Source organism: Lemur catta, chromosome 10 (assembly GCF_020740605.2).
Source record: "Lemur catta isolate mLemCat1 chromosome 10, mLemCat1.pri, whole genome shotgun sequence".
NCBI classification, from domain to species: domain Eukaryota; kingdom Metazoa; phylum Chordata; class Mammalia; order Primates; family Lemuridae; genus Lemur; species Lemur catta.
In genome coordinates, this window is record NC_059137.1 from 5,831,274 (window position 1) to 5,855,129 (window position 23,856).

At 58.8% G+C, this 23,856-nt stretch overlaps 1 protein-coding gene across 1 annotated transcript in view; it reads right to left on the reverse strand.

Annotated features, from left to right (window-relative positions):
* Positions 1 to 23,856, reverse strand: part of HMCN2 (hemicentin 2) — a 139,035-nt gene that overhangs the window by 85,356 nt on the left and 29,823 nt on the right. Inside the window, 15 exon segments of the mRNA XM_045563742.1 lie at positions 2,366 to 2,531; positions 3,683 to 3,842; positions 3,943 to 4,055; positions 6,501 to 6,645; positions 9,288 to 9,415; positions 9,711 to 9,806; positions 10,459 to 10,647; positions 16,631 to 16,780; positions 18,700 to 18,813; positions 19,271 to 19,398; positions 19,789 to 19,930; positions 21,032 to 21,095; positions 21,097 to 21,305; positions 21,704 to 21,825; positions 22,354 to 22,498. Coding sequence (XP_045419698.1) covers positions 2,366 to 2,531; positions 3,683 to 3,842; positions 3,943 to 4,055; positions 6,501 to 6,645; positions 9,288 to 9,415; positions 9,711 to 9,806; positions 10,459 to 10,647; positions 16,631 to 16,780; positions 18,700 to 18,813; positions 19,271 to 19,398; positions 19,789 to 19,930; positions 21,032 to 21,095; positions 21,097 to 21,305; positions 21,704 to 21,825; positions 22,354 to 22,498 — 2,071 coding nt within the window.

The following is a 23,856-nucleotide window of genomic DNA, read 5'->3' on the forward strand; positions in this document are numbered from 1 at the left end:
CAGGGCTGTGTCCTGGAGGCAGCTGAGCAAGGTGGACTGAGGAGAGCAGGAGGGGTGAGGGGAGCGAGCTGGATCCTGGAGGCGGATGAACATCTACAACTCAGCCACTCATGGAGATAGTTCTCTAAGTTCTCAGGCTTCCACGATGGCAGCCTTGAGGCCCAGCCTTGGGGCTCCCTTGGAGAAGGAAGAGGAGGAGGACAGGGGAGGGGAGGAGGGGGCCGGGAGGAGGGGAGCAGACAGACAGCAGGTCCTAGTGTGTGTTTTCCATGGGGCTTTTTGAATCTCTGTTTTCTGGCTGAGTGACCATGGGACTAAAAAGGAGCCACGTGTGTCCGAGGGAGACGGGGCTTTGCTCTGGGTGGGAACGCCGTCAGCCTGGGGTAGGGAGCCCCAGAGCCTGAGAACGATGTCTAAAGTACAACCAGAAACGAGGTCACTCATAGTCACCAGAAGGTAGAAACTACCACATGCCCACCCACTGGCCAGCGGATAAACGCAACGTGCTCCGTGCACATGGTGGAACACTATTTGGCCATGAAAAGGAACGCAGTGCCCGTCGGCGCTGCAACTCAGTGAGCCTGGAGCACACTGTTAGGGGAGAGAAGCTGGACACAAAGGCCACATGTGATTCCCTTCATATAAAACGTCCAGAGTAGAGAAATCCAGAGGAGGAAAGCGCCTCAGCGGTTGCCAGGGGCTAGGGTAGGGCTGGGCTGGGGCTGGCGGGGGCCGGGGCAGGGCCAGGGCAGGCATGAATGGGGGTGGCTGCCAGTGGATGTGTTCTTTGGGTGATGAAAATGTTCTGAAATTGCGGTGACAGTTGCCCAACTGAATTGTACACTTCATATAAATGAATGATACAGTATGTAAATTATACCTCAATAAAGCTTTTATATTAAAAAGTGGGTGAGAATTAAATGAGATAAGAGATGTGGCAAGATGAGGATAGTTTTCTAAAAGCTGGAAACGATGCCTCAGCTTGTGAACAGCAGCGGCAGGACAGTAACATCAAAGGAGTGGGCTCGCAGCACTCGCCGCGCTCCAAGCTCTGCACGTCCATCCCAGCACCGCAAGGGCAGGATGTAGATACGTCCACGTCACAGACGGGGGAGCAGGCCCAGGAGGAACCGGTGGCCACCCGAGGTCAAACGACGAAGGAGGGACTGGCGGACCCACACCAGGAGTTCCAAGGAACTCCAGGGCCTGAGCACTTAACCCCACCCCAGCTCCCAGACATACTTTCTTCTTCATTCAGATGGACTTGCGAAAACTCACACATCTCAGGGGACAACAGTGCATGCCAGCAAGAAGCAAAGAGGGCAAGGGAGAAAGAACGGAACAAAACCCTACCATTGCGAAAGCGGCTCTTGCAAATAAATTTACGGCTCCCAGTTGATCTATTAACGGGTGAACAAATAGGAACGTGGCTCCCCGATTCAGCAACAAGCCATAAATAAACAAGCATCCCACCTGCCGCTGGCCACCGCCCAGCCGGGGAGCTACGAGCAGGCTTTCTGGGGGAGATGCAGGCTCCCCCGGCCCACCACACCCCACACCCCCTACCCCACAACATCGAGCAGCAGCATTGCCAACAGGGAGGGCATGGAGGGGCCTGCAACGCTGCCATGGCCAGGTCCCCATTGTCTGGCTGCCTTTAGGGGTGCACGGCTGCAAAGCTTGGCTGGGCTCAGCAAACAGATGTTCTGAGATGCAGAGACACGTGTGTGGGTGTCGAGGGGGTGTTACGGAGCAGGCTGCTCTGTCTGGAACATCTCAAAGATCTTGCCAGGGCTGATGTCACCAGCCTGAGCCACAGCCCCCTCCCCACCACAGTCAAGGGCCCTCCTGCCGGCTGGAACCAGCATCCCCACATCCCCTCCTGGGGGGTGGGGCATGGCCTGGCTTTGAAGGACGCCCGGCCAGCCTCTTCCCTGTCCACCCACTCCCAGGATCCCGACGTGGAACCCCTGAGTCAGAAAGCCCAGCCGCCAGACACCTGGCCCTCAGAGCAGGCGTGGTGGTGGCACGTGTCATGGTCGGGACTCGGTCCCAGCCCTGGCCTTGCTGTTTTCTAGCCGGGTGACCGTGAGCAGCTCACCCACCTGGCCGAGCCCCAGGGTCCTCGGTTCGGTTCGGATAACAAGGGCTGCTATGCGGGTTAAGCGAGATCCTGCACATGGCGCCCCGTGCGTGTTATTTCAGAGGCAGCGTCACACCCTGGGCTCCCGCACCCCCTCCACAGGGCCCCTCAAGGGCTTCGGGGACCCCACCGACAACAGCTCTGTGTGCGGAAGCCAATGAGCGTCCCCGGGAGTGTCCTGCTGGGTCACTGGCCACCTTGAGGCCACAGGATTGGGGTTACCTGCTGGTGACAGGCGGCACAGGGCGGGAGTCCTTCATCCAAGTGACCAGTGGGGCTGGGGAGCCCTGGGCCTCGCAATCCAGGGTCACCTCTTCACCGGCTGTTGCTGTGACTCTCAGAGGCACGTCTGCTTCATGAGACTTGTTCGCGTGGATCCTGGGCTTGGCTGTGGGGCAGCAAGCAGGCTGTGAGCAGGGCAGGGGCCGTGGACGGCTCCCCCAGAGGTGGCACTGTGACCTGGACCCCCAGAGGCCCAGCAGGCTCGAGGGCTCACACCCGAGGGTTTCTGCTAAGTCCTCCCCTTCTGCCTCTCCACCACCACCTCCTTCTGGAAGCCCATCTTGCTCTGAGGACCTGGCCCCAGGGACCTTCCAGCAGGTTCTGAGCTCCTCCTCTTCTCGCCCCATCACCCCATTTGCTCCCACGATGTCAACCACCAGGTGACGCACAGACAAGCCCTCTGGCCCTCTGAAGCCCCGTCCTGGACTTATGACACTCTGTACGTGTCACCCCCCTCACATCAGACTGAAGACCCCTTGCATCGTACCCCTCGTCCCGTCCCCCATTCCTAGCCCAGCACTCGCAAATGGAAGGCTCTCAGCCCATGTCTGAGAGCCAAAATGGGTCACGCTGGCCAGCTGGGGACATCTAAACCCACCTAGCCCTCCTGTGTTCACCCATGCACCATTAGTTCAGAAAGGAAATGCCCCCCCTTTTTCACTATAACAGCGTCGGCTATGAGAGTCTGTGACAGAAAAGCCCGGCTTGTGCATTTGCTCACTCAGCCTGGACATCACCTACTGAGTGCCCGGCCTCATGGGGACCGCAGGGAGACAGCGGCACAGGACGCAGGTCCCGCCCCGTCCTCACAGTGCCCAGGGCCCGCAGGAACACTGGGACCCCAAAGCTCAACGTGTAATTAATTATCTGACCACAGTATGATGGGTGCTATGCAGGGTTTACAGGTGACTTGACCCCGCCTGGGCCATCAGGGGCCACTGGGATCTGATGGATGGAAAAAGTCAGGTGGGCCGAGAGGCAGGGGAAGACCATTCCAGACGGAAGCAACTGCACGTGCAAAGGCCCTGAGGCAGGAGGGACCATTCAAGAAATGGAAAGGAGAGCAGAGGGTGTGGGACAGACAGAGGCAGGCGAGGGGGCTGCCAAGGCGGGCAGACCCAGTGCAGGGCCTGGTCTTTCCAGCCTTGTTAACGTTCCGGCTTCTCCCCGTCTGGCTCCAAAGGGCTGAGTTGGAACCAGTCTCTGCCTCCACGCCCACCGAGACCCTCTGCCAGGACAGGGCCTGCCATCACTCACTGTTGACAGAAAGCCGCATCTCCTGGCTGGAGAAACCCACGGCGTTGGTGGCCGTGCAGACGTAGGCCCCGGCGTCCTGAGCAGACGGCCGGGCGATGACCAGGGTGCCGTCCTTACTCACATTGAAGCGGGGACCCCTGGAGGTCAGGGCGTTGGTTTCCTGGGGCAGAGGCGCAGGTGACATCGTCAGAGCCCACACCGCTCCCCACGAGGCTGGGCCCACCTCTCCGGTTTCCCCCAAGGCAACAGGCTCTGCCTACCTTGGTCCAGGTAATGGTGGGGGTGGGAAGTCCTGAGGCGACACAGGGGAGGGAGGCCGGAACCCCTTCGTTGGTGACGTGGTGGGTGGCGGTGGGATGGATTCTAGGCGGCACTTTTATAAATAAACAAACCTCATGAGCCAACGTTCATGGCGCAGTACTGACAACAGCCACTGTCCACACACGATGAATCCATACACAAACCGTGGGCTACACACACAGTGGAGTATCATTCAGCCTTGGAAAGGAGGGAGATTGACTCCACCTGTGTGACATTCTGGAGAAGGTGGAACTACACAGACAGTAAGGAGATGAGTGGCTGTCAGGGGTTGGGGGAGGGGGGTGAACAGACGAGCACAGAGGATGTTCGGGGCAGCGACACTGCTCTGCGTGGCACTATAACGGTGGATATGTGTCATTACACACTTGTCCAAACCCACAGAATGTACAAGTGAGCCCTGATGTGCACTGGGGACTCTGGAGAATGATGTGTCAGTGTAGGTTCATTGACTGACAAAGGGAACGCTCTGGTGGTGGGTGTTGGGGAGCTCTGGTGTGGGAGCCTGTGGGGTGGGCAGGGGGTATATGGGAAATCTCTGTACCTTCTGCTCAATTTCACTATAAACTTAAACTGCTCTTAAAAATCCAGTCTATTTTTTAAAAAAGGAATACAATTCTGAGGCATGCTACACCACAGATGAACCTTGAAAACATGCTAAGCAAATAAGCCCGACAGGAGGACAAATATCGAGTGATTCCCTTATCCGAGGCATCTAGCATAGGCAAGTCCGTGGAGACAGACGGTAGAACGGTGGTTCCCAGGGCGGGGGAGAGAGGAAGGGGGAGGGGTGTCCATTGGGTACACAGTTTCGGTTTGGGATGACAAAAAAGTTCTAGAGATAGATGGTGGTGATGGGTACACAACAGTGCGAATGCACTTGAAGCCACTGGACTGCACAATTAAAATGGTTAAAATGATAATTTCATGTTCTGTATATTTACAATTAAAAAAACTTTGACAGGAGAATAAAAACAGCCCTATATGCACAGCCTCCACCGCCCGGCCACTGTTCCATTCGCCCCCCAGACAGAGGCAGCCTGTGCTCGGGGGCCAGGTGTGCTGATTCTTTGCTCTGGGACTTTGGAAAAACTGCTTAATCTTTCAGTGTCTAAACCCCAACTGCCTGCTCATCCATTGGGGGATGGACAGATGAGAAATGACAGAAAATAGTGTTTGCAGAACACAGTGAACTTAAAAGCAGGTGTCAGATCCATTCTGGGCACATCTAGATTTGCAGGTGTGAAAACAGTGTCTCCAAGGGGCTGGGGGGGGCGGTGACCAGGGCATGGAAACCTCCTCAGGGAGGGAAAGCCAGAAGCCAGGGGCTGTGACACTACCACCCTCAGGGCAGGAAACGCACTTCGGGATTCCCTGGGTGGCCAGAGCCGGCAGGTTGATGGCATTTGCTGAATGGAAGTGCCCAGAGCCAGGAGAGACCCAGCTGGCTCACACCAGCAGAGGCTGCCGGGCACAGTGGGAAGCCAGGGCTGGAGAGTTCATGGAGCCTCGCAGAGGCCTGGCCTGGGACGAGCTGCCGTGAGGATCGGAATTCACAAGCAGGCGGGATTCCTGGGTTCTTGTCCCAGCCCCTGCTGAACTTAGGTTTCCTCTATACAATGGGGAAGGATGTGTTCTCCCACTCAGCCCTTGGGGTCTCATGAAACAAATTTTAAAAAGAAGATACTAACATATTTGAAAAATCACAAAATATAACCAAAATTAGTTTTAAACTCCTCATCTTATGTTAAAAAGAACAGTGGTTCCTGGTCAGCGGGTAGAAGGGACCCAGGGCTGTGGCCAGGAGGGCAATTGGGCAAAACACACTAAAAGCTCTAAAAACGTGCACTCTCCATGACTCGAAACTCAATCCACACGCATGGATTTATCCTAAGGAAAACATCGGTCTTGTTTGTGCAGTGGTTGGTTCATCCCCGGGGTGTTCACGCCCGTGAGAAACCAGAGAGCCGCTTAGACGGCCGGGGCAGGGCGCGGGCCCGCGTGAAACCACCAGAAACTCTGAATATTTATGGACAGAAAACAGTCTTGACACGTTGTCAAGGAAACGCGTAGGCGGCAAGACAATGAGAGCATGTCGGCCAGTTTGGTTTTAAAATATTTGTAAAGAATAGATAGGCAAACAGGTGGTGCAGAATTTATATACAATTTATATAAAGAACACATAAAAAATTGTTACATGTTATGTATAAAGAAATATCTTCTCTCTATAGTGTGTACATATGTGCTACATGTATGTATAGGTGTATACATATTACACTAGGTACAGAGAGTGTATGTATAAAATATGGAACCATACACACTGAAATGTAAAATCTGCTTGTTCTTAGCTTCTTGTATTATGGGAATATTTTTTTAAACATGTCAAATCCCTGATTTCCCAGCAGTGACCGCGTATTATTTGTGCAGTTTTTTTAAACAAAGGAGCTCAAGACCAAGGTCCCCCTGCCAGGTACCCCCAACCCTGGGGCCCGGGACTCACCCTGGACAACCAGCTCCACGTCCCTGAGCTGAGAGCCAGCTGTGTTGGTGACCACACAGCTGTACCTGCCCGCGTCCTCCTGCTGCGCCCGGTCAAGGTGGAGGCTGCCGTCCGCCCGGACGGAGTGCCGGCTGCCAGGCGGGAGCTGCAGGGGTGAAAAGGCAGCAGCTCGGACCACGGGCCCCAGGCAGGGGCAGCTAAGAGAGAGCCCGCAGGAAACTGCGCTGCCCACCTGGCGGCAGGAGCAGGCTGGGCTGAGAACCAGGGCTCAGAGAGGGCCAAGAAACTCTGCGGTTCGTCCACCCACCACACGCAGACCTACGGGGCCAGGTGGGCCCCAGCCCTGCACGCCCTGACCCCACCTGCCCCTCGGCTGAGTGGATCAGGGCAAGACGCCTGACCGAGCGGGGCCAGGGGAGTCTCTCCCGGGAACGCAGAGCGGCAGCAGAGCCTCCGGTGAGCAGGGGCAGCCCTTCCACGCGGGGCCGCAGAGCAGGGGAGAAGCAGCGAGAGGCTCCCGTGGCTTCCCAGGTCTGATCCATCAGGAACGGTGGGGTAGGGGCATGCTGGTCAAGCCTGGGGTGACCTCTGTAAAGATGTCACCAGCCCACCCTTGGTGGGGGGCCTGAGAAACCTTCCCAGCAGGCCTGAACCTGCTTTGGCTGCTCTGGTCCCTGTCCTGGGAGCCCCGTGCCCATCTGCCCTCGGGTTCCAAGAGAAGCCCCCCAGGTCTCAGATCTTTCAGGCTGGCAAGGTTGAGCAGGAGGGGTCCTGCCCCGTGTCTCCCCTGAGCTAACGGAGGCTCAGCACCTCTGGCCACGCCCCCACTGGCACTGAGGAGGCCCAAGTCCGCTCCTGCCTCGTGTGCCAGCAGAGCCCACTCAAGGCATCATCTCCCAGGGAGCCTCCGCCCACCCACCCCACACGCCCGGCTCCCGTCTAGTCACACAGGCTGCACAGTGAGTCTCAGACATGAAAACCAGCTTCTGCAGAGCCTGCATGCCCGGGGGCAGGGCCTGTCCTCGCTGCACGTCACATCATGCCACTGCACGGCAGCCGGCACCCACTCAGGGCTCAATAGGCGTGTGTTGAATGAATGAATGAATGAATGAATGAATGTCTAACCAGTGCTCACTGTGCTAGGGGCTGTTTGGAGTAGAGAGTTAAGTCACAGTCTTAGTCTGGAGAAGCTCACGGTTAACACAGGAAAATTTTAAATGCAACTTATACCTTGGTTCTCAAACTTGGCTACACGTTGAAAATACCCAGGGAGTTTTAAAAACTAACCATGTATGTCAAAATAAAGGGTTTAAAAAAAAACAACCACTTGGTCTGTATCCCCAGACGTTCTAATTTAAGGGGTTATGGTTGAGGCCGGAGCACCAGGATATTTTAAAACTCCCCCAGGTGATTCCAAAGTACGTCTGAATTTGAGAACCAGGAGGGGTGCACACAGACCCTCCTCGAGCCAGGGAGGTCAGCAGGGCCTTTGGAGGAAGTGGCACTTATCCTGGGGCTTAGAGCTGGTCAGCAAACTTTTTCTGCAAAGGGCCAGAGATTAAATATTTCAGGCCATGTGATCTTTGTGTCCACTGTTCAACCCTGCAGCTGCAGCATAAAAACAGCCATAGACAAATCGTAAATGGGTTGAGTGTGGCTGTGTTCCAATAAAACTTTATTTAAAAAACAGGCCATGGGTGGGATATGGCCCACGGGCTGCAGTTTGCAGAATCCTGTTCTAGAAGGTTGTAAAGCTTGGGCTGCAGCATCAGGCAGGCCTGGGGTCAAGCCCACCTTGGCCACTTACTAGTTACATGATCTTGACCACATGACTTAACCTAAGCCTCAGTTTCCCTTTCTGCAAAATGGAGGAAGTGATGGGCCCTTCCTTCCAGGTCAGGTGGGAGAAATGCAGTAGGTAAGAACCTAAGGCTAGGGCCGGTGCAGACCTAGCATGCTCACTACCGATACCAGAGGACAGGAAAGAGAGGGACAGGCCAGAATGACAGAGAAGGGCATCCTGGTGGCAGGAACAGCCTGGGCTGAAGCTCAGATGTGGTAGAGCGGGGCCTTCCTCGGGGGGACTCGAGCTGTCTGGGCAGGCAGGAATGGGGCAAACAGTTACAGTGGGATCCGGCGCCCGGTGCAGGCCAAGGCAGTGGGTGGCCTGGCTGGGAGCACAGCTCCAGGCTGTTCCACTAGCCTGGGTCGGGGACAGCGAGGCCAGAATGAGGGTGGCAGGAACGGAGAGCACAGCCATGCTGCTGCCGCCTGCCTAAGGTGCCCATCTGTGGGAGCTTCGATTAATACAGGGGTGATGGCACCATTCTGTAGCCCAGGGCAGAAGAATTGAGGAAAACGAAGAGGCAGAGAAAGAGCCAATAGGAGAGGGGAAGTAGAAAAGGAAAAAAATCAAACGGATGTGAACTGACAAAGCAACCGCAGTGTGTCCGGCAACGCTCTAGGTATTTGGGGCACAGGTCGCATCTCTGCCTTGGAACCATCAGAACAGGGTGACGAATGCGTGGAGTCTGGGCCACCACTGAGTCTGTTCCCCAGCCCTCGGCACTCAGGCCAGGGGCCCAGCAGCCACGACTGACGTTTAGAGGGTGACAGATGCTGTCGGCACGTTATCAGAGAGGGCTCCGGAATGAGGCAGGAAAGAGGGAGGAAGGATGGGACTGTCCAAAACAGGGAATCGGCAGAGCAGAGACCGAGGTGTGGCTGTGGCAGCCCCCCTTCCCCAGATGCCACTGCCCGCTGCACCCCGAGGAGCCCAGCACTCACGGGCCGGCCTGCCTTGAGCCAGCGCCTCTCCGGGAGGGGCCTGCCAGCCAGGACGACACAGGGCAGGGACACAGGTTGCCCCTGCACGACCCTGACGGTGGAGGCACTGCTGGCGATCCGTGGGGGGACTGTGGGGAGAGGAGACAGTGTCAGCCACGGTCAGTCCCCTGCGGTGGTCATCAGAGGGCCCCAGCGCCCCCACCTCGCCCCGCAGGAACCGGCAGAAGCATTGGGCTCTAAAGGGCTGAAGTGCCCCAGGACGCCGGGATCCTGACGCCCCTCCTGGAGAACTCGGATGTGGACACATCTCTCCCAAAGGATGTGGTGGCCCTGAGGGCCCGCCTGGGGGTGCTCACGTCCCAGCTGCGCCCCAGGGAGCACCTGCCTCCCCACCTCCCACGGCCCTCAGATCCACCAGCAAACCGTGTCCCGTGACGACGAGCCGGGCCTCGGCCTGGACCTTCCCGAAGACATTTCGAGCTTCACAGACATACAGGGCCTGGTCTTCAGGGGCCACACCTGAGGGGCAGGAAGCAGCCGCTCTGACCGCCAGGGCACACCACACTGTGGCTCCCGGGGGACACAGCCTCGCACAGCCTGGCCCTGCAGAGGCCCAAGCGGGATGGCTGGGGGCAGAGGAGAGCGGTGGGGGCACCGCTGGGCCTTGGAAGGGTGAGGCGGCCTCGGCTTGCTTCTGTCCAGTGGAGACAATCAGTCGATACCTGTACCTGGCAGTGAGACTGGGAGGGTCCATGAGATGACGCAAATAAAGTAACAGTTGTCGTAGAACAGTAGGAACTAGCAATGGTAGCGGCAGTGGTAGCAGTAGCAGTGACAGCAGTCGCAGTAGCTGTGTGATAGCGGCAGCAGCAACGGTGAGTAACAATTATGAGATGGATAATGGCTCACGCTGTGTAACGGGTGGCACATGTGTACACCATGAGCAAATCGCCCACAGAGCAACCCTGTCATGTGGTCTGTTACTGCACCCGGGTGGTGGGTTTGATAGCTACGATTTTGAGCAGGTTCAGAGCAGTGGAGTGACTTGGCCAGAGTCGCCCCATGGTCAGTGCTGGGGTCAGGGTTTGCTCCAGGCCCCCCAGCCTGGGGTGGAGGGTGTTGGGAGCCACCCTGCCTCCCCGCCCACCCGGCCCCAGCCCCACTTGCTCACTTTCAAAGAACAGCACTCCCAAGTCGGGCTGCCCAGTCCTGCTGCCCCGCTCTCGCCCCAACGGCTGGCCATCTCCACGGTGCCAGCTGACCATCGGGGGTGGCCGGCCCGTGGCCCGGCACGCCAGGAGGGCACTCCTCCCCAACTCCACAGTGACGTCCCGGGGCAGCTCTGTCAGCTGGGGTGCATCTGCGGGGAGGTAACCTGTCAGCCACGTCTGGTGGCTAGACCCACTCAGCCCTGGGGACAGCCTCCCCTCTACTCCCTTCCCATTGCGGAGAGCTTCCCCTCTTCCAGCCTCGCCTTGTGAACCTGGGGCTGACACCTGTCCAGGGCTCCAGGGCCAACCTGAGCTTAGCAGGGTGCACCCCTGGAGGGCTTTCCGGAGGAGGCAGAGGGAGCAGACTCCATCGGGATGGTGGCGACCAACGTGCCTCACACCTCAGCATGGGGTCTCAGGAGCTTGGCTATACCCCAGCTGTGCACAGAACACCCCCTCCTGGCTGTGACAGCCCTGAAGCCTGCCTCCGAGGGGCTTCTGGGTGTCCTCCGGTCCCAGGCACCTTCTGGTTGCTGAGGTCGATTGTGACCAGGGCTCATGCAGGGGCTGAGGTGGCCCCTCTGCCTCTCAGCCACCCCCACCCTCCTCCTGGGCCATGGGGCTCCCCTCTGACCCTCTTAGCTCCCTGGCCCGGGCCAGGCCTTCCTCTGCACGGCCGGGGAGGACCGGCTGGACTCAGGCAACCGTTGCCACAGCCGTCTGTGTCCACTACCCACTGGGCCAACTTCCTGGGGAATTACGCGTCTTCTTCACTCTCTTCCCTTCGTCTGTCCCCGTGGGCTGAACTTTTTGCAATAAGCATATAAAACACCACTACTAAATGAAAACCTGCGTGTTATAAATAACACAACCTTATACTTCATGATCCAAACCAGGACACTCGGGAGTGAAAAGGGGCAGTGTTAGCAATTACACGGGGACCACAGGCCTAAACACGGACTGTCCTGTCACCTGTGTTATCAACTACTCAAATCACACACAGAGGGTGGCAATTTCCCCAATTCCTACTCCACACCCCCCAAACGCCAGGCCCCTCCCTGAGCAGGCACCGCGGACAGTTTGCCTTCCTGCCGCCTTCCGGAGAGCAGAGCGTCGCCTTACTTTAATAATGGGGTGGGGGAGGGCGGGATCTAGTTATTTCCCAAAACAGAAACCCAAGACCTTTCTGTCCCCCGGCAGGCCAGGAGCGGGTCCAACCCTAGACGCGTCCAGGCCCTCCCTGCAGCCTCTGGGCACTGTCCTCAGGTCCCTGTCCCCAGATCCATCCAGCAGGGTGGGGCCTGGCCTTTTTTTTTTAACCCTTCGAGTCTGGCGCCACAGCAAAGCCTCCACGTTTTTGTTCTTTCCGTCTCTCTCCAGAAATCTCCTTTATCCATCCAAATCATGACATCAAACTTCCCTCCTGGCCTCAGGGGTTAGGGAAGTTCCAGGGCGATATAAACACGACTTGGAAAATAACTGCGAGGAGGAAGACGGTCTTGGAGCCAGCCTCAGACACCACCCTTCCTCACTGGGGCCGCTCAAAACCCCAGAGAGCCTTTGCATGCAGAGCCCTGGTCCTGGGGGACAGCTCTGCCACCCCCCACCGCCCAGGCCGGGCACCCTGGCAGTCTGCCCTCCCCAGCTGGCCCAGCCCAGCTGCAGGGCCCAGCTCGAGGCCCCCAGCCCGCTCCCCCTAGCCTGCTTCTCAGCCCGTCCCTCTTCAGCCCGAGCAGCCCCCTCTTCCTGACTCTGGGTGTTTGAAGCCTATTCTCTTCCCCACTCCCCTCCCCGTCCCAAACTGCCCACCTGAGAAGGGACAGCTCACTTATAATGAGAGACTGGTAAGCTTAAAGGTTGGCATGTGGCATCCCCTACTAAGTGACAGGCATGACAACAAGTGTTTTTAGAACCATGATTTCACTACTTGTCTCGATAAACTCATTAAGGGGATGTTATCACAATCCCCATTTCACAGAGGAGAACATCGAGGGTCAGAGATATTAAGGAATCTGCCAAGGTCACAGCTCAAAGTCAAGGGCAGAGCTAGGATCAGAGCCCAGGTCTGACTAATGCTAAAGCTCTGGACCACCCCGTTCCTGTGTCCCCCTAGGTTCTTGAGGACAACCTGGCAGCTGCCCCAGCCAGAGCCCACCCACCTCTTCCATCTTCATGCAGGGGGTGAATCCCAAAGCCACCAAATCCCTCCTAACCAGGAGCCCCCAAATAAGTTGGGACCCCAGAACCCTCATATGCCAGGGCTGAAGGTCCTGTGGTGGGGCCCCTCGCTATACACATGGGAGACGGAGCAGAGGCTTCACCCCCAGCCCGGTGCTGTTCCCAGGGCCTCATCTCCAGGCTCCCAGCCCCTCCCCACACAGACTCCCTGGAGAGCCTCTGCAGTGGCCCAGGCAGGGACAGTGAGCTGGCTCCGCGGCCGTCTGAGTGCCCCGGGAATGACCCTTTCTGCCTTGACCAGGAGGAAGAAGGGAGTCTCAGGCCCAAAGACTGTGCAGATGGACAAAGAGGACCCTGGTGAGGGGACAACCACAACAGCCCATCCCCCGAGGACTCAGAGGAATCCTCTCCCCACTGAGAGGTCCTGCCATTCGGCCTGGGCCAGGGCCACAAGGTTACTTTCCTCCGCACACAAATATTAAAAATTATGTTGGACAGCTGCGTTGGCACCAAGGCATATAGAATCCAGGCTGGATTCATCTTTATTCATTATTAGTCATTTTTTTCTTCTGGTTTTGAAAGAAATTAAAATGAGAAGATTGTCCTGGACCCCTAAAATATCGGGGGCCTGGCGCAGGTACCGGCTGCGCCTGATGGGAAAGCGGCCCGGGGCCGGCTGCTCCACCACGGAGCCCGGGCGTCCCTCCTGCCCCCGGCTGGCCGGGGGGTCCTCAGCGCCCACGGAACGCCCGCACCCCTTGCTGCCCGGCTCAGCCGCCCGGCAAGCAAGAGCCTCTGGGTGGGATAAGCAGCAGGGACCAGAACGAGAGGACGGAAAGAGGACAAACACCCGGGTAGAGGGAAACAGAGTGACGCACAGAGAGCAGCTCAGGGCCCTGCACGCAGGAGGGGGCGCCTGTGCAGAGCCGGCCACCTGCCACGTGATGAGCCACTGCGCCTCACGCAGCCCTTGTCACTCCCCCCGGCCTGGGCACGGGAGGCGGGGTGTGGGCAGGCGCCCGAGTGTGCGGATCACTCATTCCACGCATGCCCGAGGGAAGCACATCATCTCCCAAGCGCCCTGTGAGCGGCCCCACTTCACGGGGAGGAATGTGAGGCTCAGGGCAGCAGGTAACTCAGCCAGATGGGCACAGGACCTGCACGTGGACCCAGGACTCTTGGCAAGTGCCAGGCCAGGAGATGCAAAAGGGCCTCGCGGGCCAGTCCCCTAACACGGGCACTTGCTCGGGAGGGGAGGAGGCTGCCTTCCTTCCTGTGCCCCAGCCACCACCAGGAAGCCAGTTCCTGCTCAAGAGCAGGAAATAAGCACAGTGCCCGCCCGTTCCCGGCCTCTGCCAGCCTGGCCAGGAAGGCCGGGGCATGGCTGCCACCCAGACGGGCAGGAAATTCCATCTCCCACTGCCGCTGCCAGGCCAGCTCACCCCAGACCCACAGGTGCTGGGCCATTCTGCATCCTGTCCCTGACCTGAAGGCCAGAGGCCACCAGCGGCCACCACTCTGCCTCTGGAGTCCCAGCCACTTCCTCCCTCTAACTCGGGGAAATGGCTCCAAGGCCAACGCAGACAGACAAAGGAACAGGACCCGGCGGGCACAACAGCCTGGACCCCAAAGAAATATGGCTGTGCCGAAAAGAAACTGGATGTGGACAAAGGATGACAATGCCATTGCCATGCCAGGGGCACCCTGGCTAAGAACAGTGACCGTAGCGTTCTCAGAGCTCAAAGAGCCCTTGTGCCGCGGGCCTCTTATCTCTCGCTCGCACACGGTCTCGGGGACATTTTGCCAGCCAGGAGCCTGCAGCCCAGAGAGGGGAAGCGACGTCCAGGCTCACCTGGCTGGAAGTGTCAGGCTCACGGCCGGGGTTGAACGTGCAGACCCTCGGCTCAGATAGCTCAGCCATTCGCCTGCTGTGTGGGCTTGGGCAAGCACTTACCCTCTCTGAGCCTCGATTTTGCCCTCTGTAAAGGGGACAGTGATAGCCCCCACCTCCCAAGGTCGTTGTGAGGATTCCGTGAATTAGCACATGACGTGGCTTAGAGCTGGTCCTGGCCAGCGAACGCCACAGAAGTGAGTCCATGTCTTTCTTGTCATAATCAGGCTCCGCCACGGCTTCCCCCCACCACCACCAGGTGTTCAGCCGCACAGTGGGCAAGTCTGAGCACGCTGCTGTCCTCACGGAAACCTCTCACGCCCCCAGGATGAACGCAGATGCCTCTGCAGCTCCCAGGCCCGGAGTGACCCGTAACAGGCAGCAGCTGTCTACACCTCCCCTGCCCCCACGTCTCACTCCCTGCGCTTCTCTTGCCGTGGGGAGATTTGCACGTGCTGTTCCCTTTGCCTGGAACACCGTCCCCCGGCTCTTCCCCTGATGGATTGCTTCTGGTTTCAGGTTGGATATCACCTCCTCCAAGAAGCCCTCCCACCCCCAGTGCTGGATCAGCCTCCTTCTCTGGGCACCCACAGCCCCTGAGGATGCCGCCCCCAAACGCTCTGCGCCCTGGGCACGCCAACTGCCTGTCTTCTGTTCTCTCTCTTGACCCCATAGGAACATGAAGCAGATGCCACGTCTCACCTGCCATTGTGTCCCCAACACAAAGTCTGGCACACGGGCACCTGGTGACCTTGTGTTGGAGGAATGAATGATGGAACAAGCAAATGAATGAAGGCCAAGGGCATCCCCAGCCTGGGAGCATCCCGACCCTGAGACAGCACTACTCCCCCCAGGGCCAGATGAGGCCTGCTCCTGCCCGGGCCCTGCCAGGAGCTCCTTGGCCACCCCACCCAGCCCTGGCGCAGCCTGCCCCATTTGGCCCAGATGAGCACATTCCCAATTCTCTGCGCTTCCTTAGAACTCCCGGCACCTGTCTGTCCCGCCACGGCCGCAGCAAACACTCAGAGCCTGATCCATCCTGGCTTGGGTGCCAAGGAGCTGTGCCCGTGGCTTCCGAGCAAGTCCCAGTGCCTGGAACCCAGGCCTGGAACTTAGGCATCTTGGAAATCCCAGCCAAGGCCATGTACTGGCCACAGAAGCATTCAGACCCTGTCTGTAGAAAGCGGATAATCACCCCTCCGTTTATTGAGCTATCACGATGGGCCCACCCCGGGCCAGCACCACACGCCTGACTTCACTGAGTCACCACAGCAACCCAGCAAGGGAGTGGTAGGGTCAGCCCCGCCTTACAGATGGGAAAACTGAGGATTCATGACTTGACCAAAACACATAGATGGTAAGTGCCAGAGTCGAGCCTGGAACTCAGGCCTCAGTGATGAGAGGAGATCTCAGCCCCAGCTGGAACCAAACCGTCTCTATGGTGGGCTGCAGCCTCCCAGACGGCCCCAGGCCCTGCCTCCGAGCAGGCACACCTGTGCAGCCCCCACCACATTGCCCTGGGGTGGCCTGTGTGACCGGGAGAGTGGCAGAGGTGGTGGAACGCTACCTCCAAGACTGCAGCTGGTCTCAAGAGATGGCAGCTTCTGCCTTGGATTCTCTCCCTGCCCACCCTCTCTTCCCCCCTTGGAAGCCACGTCATGAGAAGCTTCCGGAGAAGCCCACATGGTGAGAAACAGCCTCCTGTCAACAGCGTGGGTGAGCCTGAGCGGGTGCCCTGCCCCGAGCAACCTTGGGCTGATAGCAGCCACGTATGGCTCACAGTCTCGTGGAGGACCCCAGGCCAGCGTCACCCAGCGGAGCCGCTGCGGGTTCCTGACCCTCACAACGTGAGAGAATAAACACTTACTGTCTAAGCCACAAAGTTTTGGGGCACTTTGTTACCCTGCAAGGGATGGCACGCCCCATCCCGCTCCTGACATCCCTTGTCCCCATGTGCTCTGGAGCCACATGACAAATCCACACTGGCGGTGTGTGTCGGGGCGCTCCCCACCCCGCGCAGAGGCAGGGCAGAGGGCTGGCAGGGGGGACAGGTGTACACTCACGTCCAACCGCCAGCTGGATTTCCGCAGAGGCGTCACCCAGCTCGTTGACAGCTCGGCAGGTGTAGACGCCAGCATCCCTCTCCTGAGCCGCGGGGATCCGCAGTGTCCCAGAGCTGGAGCCCTCCGGGGCCAGGATCACCTCAAGACCTCCTGGGCCAAAGACGAAAAAGCATCAGCCGGTGCCCTTGGTACCATGGGGCAGGGTGGGTGGAGGCAGGTTCATACTCAAAGACAGGACCCCACGCCCAGCCCTATAGGGGGCTTGGGTCTTCTCCAAGCCCCTCTGTTGACCAGGGGGGCTAAGCCAGCCCCCCAACATAACAGGTGTGTGCCCCCAGAGCCCCACGCCTGGGCCTCCCACCTGGCGCCCACCCCTCAGCCCCAGGTCTAGCCTGGGATTTGGGTCAGCTCTGGGAGGGGCTGGGGGACCCTGAGGTCCCCACACCCTGCCGACGGCCACCTCTCTGAGGCCTCACCCAGGTGGGCTCCCTGGCATCCGCCCTGAGCACCCCTCACTTGTCCTGCCTGACGTCTCCCCCCAGGCTCCTGTACCTGACAGACTCCCCTGATTCTGATACCTGCTTTTAAATGAAAGTAAATTAAATTTTGTATTTTCTTTGTTGTGGTAAAAAATACATAACATAAAACTTACTGTCTTAACCATTCTTAAGTGTTCAGTTCGGTGGCATCAAGCACATGCACGTGGCTGTGCAGCCATCGCCCCCATCCATCCATGAAACATGAGCCCCAACCCCTCCTTCCCAGCAACCACCATCTACGTTCTGTCCCTGTGAGCCGCCTGTGCGGTGCCTGGGGTAGGGACAAGCAGGTCCTCTCTGAGCATCCGGCCTGTCCCCCTGAGCACAGCGCCCTCCTGCTTTGCCACGCTGCGCCTCCTTCTCAGGCTGAACAATGTTTCATGTGAGACCCCCTTTTAACAGGGGCTCCTGGCCGGCACAGGCTGTGTCACAAATGCCAATTAAGGAGTCCCGAAGCCTCTGCCACCTGCCAGCTGGCGCCCCGGACAGAATGCACAACCCTGAGCTAACCCCACCGCCCTGCCTGTCAGAGTCACGGGGAGCTCTGACGAGATCCCACCGAGGGGGGCAGAGAGGGGTGCACCCAGGTGGGGGGGCATTCTCGGTGACCCTGGCTGATACCTGAGAGGGGCCCAGTGTCCTGCTCTGAGACAGACTGAGACAGCCACCCCAGGACCCTGCCATCCAGACTCCAGTGAAGCATCAGGCTCCATGAAACACGCCACGCCACTACCGCAGAGCCTCGGACAACCCCGTCACCATTTCAGATTTCAGATAATCTCACCCTCGCCATCACCGTCACCAAGTACACCGAGCTCGGCCCACGTGCCAGGCTTGTTCTAAAACCTTTACATAGGCCGGGCGCGGTGGCTCACGCCTGTAATCCTAGCACTCTGGGAGGCCGAGGCGGGTGGATCGCTCAAGGTCAGGAGTTCCAGACCAGCCTGAGCAAGAGCGAGACCCCGTCTCTACTAAAAAAATAGAAAGAAATTATCTGGCCAACTAAAATATATATAGCAAAAGTTAGCCGGGCATGGTGGCGCATGCCTGTAGTCCCAGCTACTCGGGAGGCTGAGGCAGTAGGATCGCTGAAGCCCAGGAGTGTGAGGTTGCTGTGAGCTAGGCTGACACCACGGCACTCACTCTAGCCCGGGCAACCGAGCGAGACTCTGTCTCAAAAAATAAATAAATAAATAGATAGATAGATAGATAGATAAATAAATAAATAAATAAAACCTTTACATACATGGGCTCATTTAATCCTCACACAACCAACCTATCTTCCATTTTCCCACCCATTTTCCAGATAAGGAAACTGAGGCTCAGAGATGCCCAAGGTCACCCAGGGAGCCAGAATTCAAATCTGGGTCTGACTCGATCCTGCTCCTAACACCTGCCTCAGCTGTGTCGACACTGGCCAGGGGAGGGTGGGGCTGGTGGGACCAGCCAGCACTTCCCGGACACCCCATCAGAGCACCCCCCAACCCCATATTCCTTCAGGGCCCCGCAGGCCAGTCTCTCCCAACCTACCTCGGTACCAGACTACACGGGGCGGGGGGACCCCCGATGCCTCACACACCAGCACAGCCTCCTCCCCCACGGCAGCGAGCACCACGCCGTTTACAGCAGAGACCGTCGGTGGGTCTGTGTGGGGACGAGAGGGGGACTTTGGGAGCAACCCTGGAAGGCGCTAACGGGAGGCCCTCCCCCACTCACCCGAAACCTGCCTCCTTGCTGCCAGGAGCACCCCAGCTCAATCCACCTCGGGGCCTCTGCCCACCACGACTCCCCCAGACTGGGACACTGTCCCCACACGGGACCCTATGGCAAAGGTCACCTCTTCAGAGAGCCTGGCTGAGTCCTGGGGGGGTGGCCACTTCCCTCTGGTCCCACCAGCACATCACTCCCTCTCACTGCCCACTCCTCACGCTGGGTCACCTATCTGCGTGCCTGTTTTGTGCCTCCTCATTAGAATATAAGCTCCACCCGGAAAGGGGCCATCTGCCCACTCTGTGCCCCAGTGCCTGACACATAATAAATACAATACACATTTGTGGACGGGACGGAGGGAGGCCCCTCCTGAGACCCGTGGCCCGAGTACCTGTGTAGTAGAGGGTGACGGTCTCCCAGTCCGTGCCGACCTCATTAGTGGCCTGGCAGCTGTAATTCCCAGCGTCCTCTGGGGCGACCCCCTGAATAATCAGGGTCCCCTGGGCATCCACGCGGATCCTGGAGTCGTGCCATAAACACATGCCAGGTCACACAAGGGACTGTCCATTGTGAGTAACAAATTAGCAACAGTACCAGTGATGGCCATTCTGCACTGACCGCTTGCCTGGGGCCCGGCTGTGTGCTAAGTCCTTTATGTATATTGTCTTTTTTAATTCACGAGGCTCAGAGGGGTGAGACAGTTTGCACAAGGTCACACAGCCCGAGTGCTGAAGGCCGGAGCCCACACTGAGGCACCGCTGCACTGCCAATGCCATCTCGCGCCTGCGTCTCAAGCAATCCCAGGAGGGGGGCAGGCAAATGCCACTCCCTGTCTACAGCTAAGGAGACCAAGGCCCAGACAGGTCCCCTGAGAGTCCCCGTCCACCTCTGTGAGGGTGGGCCCCTCACCTGCTGTCCTCGGGCAGGGCGTGGCCATCACGGCTCCAGGAGATGTGAGGTGTGGGGTGGCCCGAGGCCGAGCAGCTGACCTTCACCTCCACGCCCTGGGAGAAGCGCTGGGACCTCGTGTGGATGCTCACCTGCGGGGCCTCTGTGGCCCAAAGAGTGGACAGGCAGGGACAAGCCCATCAGAGTAGCTGTGCCAGCCCAGGTGCCCGGCCCCAGGCCCCTTACCCCCCACCCAGGCACAGACGGGTGAGACGGAGGAAGCAAAGGCCCCAAAAGGCCCGAATCCCCGGAGTGGCTCCCTCGGAGCTGGGCTAGACCAGGCGCCCCCCCACACACACACACCCCCGGCCTGGAGCCTTGTGCTCCCTGGAGCTCCAAGCCTCTCAGGGAGCCTCAGGGGGATGTCAGGCAGCTGCCCGGCTGGGGATGGCTCTTGTCTCCAGTGACTTTGAGGCACAAAAGGCCCAGGCCTGCCCTACTGCTGGCCCGGACTTAGGCTTTACCCTGCCCTCGGGGAGCTCACAGCAGAGCAGCCTGGCCAGGCTCACACAGAGCTCGCGGCCAGCTCACGCAGAAACAGCAGCCACAGCCCCCCACACCCCGGCAGACGCAGCTCACAGAGCTCCTTGCTGCAGAGCCTCGGTGCGGCCTCAGAGTCCTGCTCAACACACTCCAGGCCGCCACTCAGAGTCGCTGGCAGAGAGAAACTTGCTCGAGATAACCATTTTTATACTTGGGGAAACAGCACCCCAGGGAGGAGGATCTGTCTAAATCCTGGGTGGACCCGAGGCCATGCCCAGATCTCAAAACGCCCCAACGGGTGCTGTCTCCACCGCTGCTCTGCCCATCTAGCCAGTGCTGCCTGATCTCTGCTAGCACATCTGAGCCTCCACAAGGTGCCAGTATTGGGTCCCTGCCCGACATACTGGGCAGGGGGAGGGGGGAGAGGGACAACAGAGGTGCTCAATGCCACGGGAAAAGGACATGACACAATGAAATTGGCTTGGCCTATAGCAGTAGAAATTTAAGTTAAATGTTAGGATGAACTTCCCAACAGTGAGAACCACTAGACTCTGGCTAGGAGGTTAGAGAATCCCCTCTCCCTCAAGGTTCAGAACACACTAAAAGGGCTGATGTCGGCCAGAGATGATGTCCAAGCAGGGGATGGACTGACGGGCTTGTGGGGTAAATGCCGGGTGGTGTGTTGAGTTGGGGGAGACGGTAGTGGTAGGAAAAGCCTCACCTCGCACCAGGAGCCACACGGACGCCCTTGTGACGCCATTGGTGTTGCTGGCCATGCACTGGTACCCGCCCACCGTCACTGGGGACGACACCACTGACCTCCAGGGACAGGTCAGCCAGCTGGGTGACTCGGCCCATCGAGGCCGGCAGGACTCGCCAGTCCCGGACCCACGTCAGGTTGTAGGGGGCCTCGCCGAGGACCCGGCAGGACAGAATGGCAGTCTCCCCCGGGGACACGGTCACGTTGGCGGCAGGGATCAGCTGCGGTGGGGGGTCTGCAGGGACAGGAGCATGGAGGGACTGAGGGGCTGAGGCAGGGGAGGGCCATCCTGCCATCTGGACATATTACGGGATCAGGACCACAGGATGGACAGTGGCCGCTGAACAGGCCTGGGGTTCTGGCCAAACTCCAAGAAGCCAGGGGTGTGATTAAGGCTGAGCAGGGCAAGCGTGACCCGAGCCGGGGGCCTTGCCACACAGGCCATTCGGGGTGAGACGGCCCTGAATGGGGGCAGCAGCTGGTGTCGGCATGGGAGCCAGCCTCTGGCTGGTGGACGGTCCCCAGCAGCTGGCTGGCCAGTGTGTGCCCCACGGAGGGAGACGGCTGGAGGGGATCCTAGGGGGAAGAGTCCGGGAAGGAGGGTGGTATGCGGAAGGGCACCAAGGGACAGACCTGTGACGACAATCCGGGCATCTGCTCGTCCAGTGCCAGCCCTGCTGACCGCCGTACACTCATACGTGCCTTCCTCCGCCCGGGAGGCCCGTGGGATCTCCCAGCTGCTGTTTCCTGACCCCCTACAAACAGAGAACAGCAGGAGACACGATCACACTGAGCCCAGCCGGGTCTCCCCACCTCGTCTGGCCCTCAGGGGCCTCTGTCCCCTGAATCCTGCCCAGAGGGAGACCACACATCCTCCGTGGGCCCTGACAAGAGCAGGCAAGCAGCCGGAGATGTGTGACTACATGACATACTGCGTGGCAGTCCCTTCCCTTTCTGAGTCCTGGACTCCCGCCCATAAGGTTAGGGCCTCGCAGGTCCTGCCTGTCCTGACCCCCATGGAGCCGGGCCCTGCATGGGGTGAGAGTTCCAGGAGCTGAGGAAGGCCCAAAGCTCCTTCCTGGACCCACTAGTGGCGGCAGTCTCAGGACCCACTCTCCCCCATCCCTCACTGCATGGATGTCCCCAGGCTGGGCTGCCCAGGAGGACGATATGACCAAAAGCAAGAGCCCTCTCTTGCCACCCACTCTGCTGAGGTCCCTCCAGGGCGTCAGCATCCCGGGAGCCCTGTGGCTGGGGACAATTGGCCAGCCATCACCACTCACTGGAAATGCCTCTCCTCGCCCAGTCGGGCTCCGTCTCGCCGCAGCTGTAGCTGGAAGGGGAGGGCGCTGTGCACAGAGCAGGACACCAGCAGGGGCTGGTGCAGGTAGCCGTGGATCCTGGGGGGCATGCTGACCAGGGGGGCACCTGCAGGCAAGGACCAGCATTCAGAATTCCTCCCTGCTGCCCCCACAGCCTACACTGGGCACACTTGGTGCCACAGAGACCACAGGGATACACCAGGAGCCAGAAGGCCAGGATTGAACCCCTGGCTCCACTAGTCAGTGGTCACTGAGAGTAAGTCGCTTCACCTCTCTAAGCCTCAGTTTCCACCTCTGCACAATGGGGCGGTCATGGTATTGCCCTCATTATGTTGTTTGTTTGTTTGTTTAGAGACAAAGGTCTTGCTCTGTCGCCTGGGCTGGAGCGCAGCGGCATGATCATAGCTCACTGCAGCCTTGAACTCTTGGGATCAAGCGATACTCCTGCCTCAGCCTCCCGACTAGCTGGGACTACAGGAGCACACTACCATGCCCGGCTAATTTTTTTTCTTATTTTTTGTAGAGATGGGGTCTCACTATGTTGCCCAGGCTGGTCTCAAACTCCTGGCCTCAAGCGATCCTTCCACCTCAGCCTCCCAAAATGCTGGGATTAGAATTACAGGCGTGAACCACTGTGCTCAGCTACATCGTGTCATGTTTTGAGGAGTTGGTGAGAAGTGTTGTGTGGCGAGCACGTGGCATGAAGCACATGGCATCACAAGCTCTGCCAGGTGCAGCTCCTGGGGCCATTTGGTTTACGGGAAGGACATTCCACTCAAGACTGGCCCACGTGGACCAGCCCTCCTGACACTGCACCAGCATCGTCTCGAGTGTCCGGGACCAGTTCTGAAATCTCATTAAATGCTCCCCAGGCTGGATGGGGCTCTCCAGGGCTGTGGGTGGGTTTGTGCAATTGCTCCTCTGCCCAGAGGTCAGTTCTTACCCAAATTTGTTGGAGGGAGGCCTTTTCATTTAAAAATAAGCATAGTTGGAGCATGGCTGTGAATGCGAAATTCACATGCATTTTTGAGATAAAACAAGAGGCTTCAATGAAATCTCACAGCTTGTTAAGCCCCATGGGGCCCCCACCAGACGCCCCTGCCCCCCTGGCCTGACCCTGGTCTTGAGAGGACACGATCTCCTCCCTTGGCTGTCGGAACCATTCCAGTGGAGAAGTCTGAGAAACACCCTGCAGGGTCAGCCGCGGCCCCGCAGAGCTGGGGGATCCCCGGCAGGCGCGCAGCCCTCGCGTTGCCCTTCCCATTCCCGCCAGGGCAGAGATGCTCCAGGGGTGAGACAATGCGCCAGACCTCCCCAAAGCACAGAGCTGGGGGTGGGATGTGGCGGGTGACATCACACTCCAGGCTGCCTGCCACATCTCGTCCCCCGGGAGACGGGTGTCAGACCATCCAGCCACGTCCTTGGCTGTGTGCAAAGCAGCCGCTGCTCACCCACACACCCTGG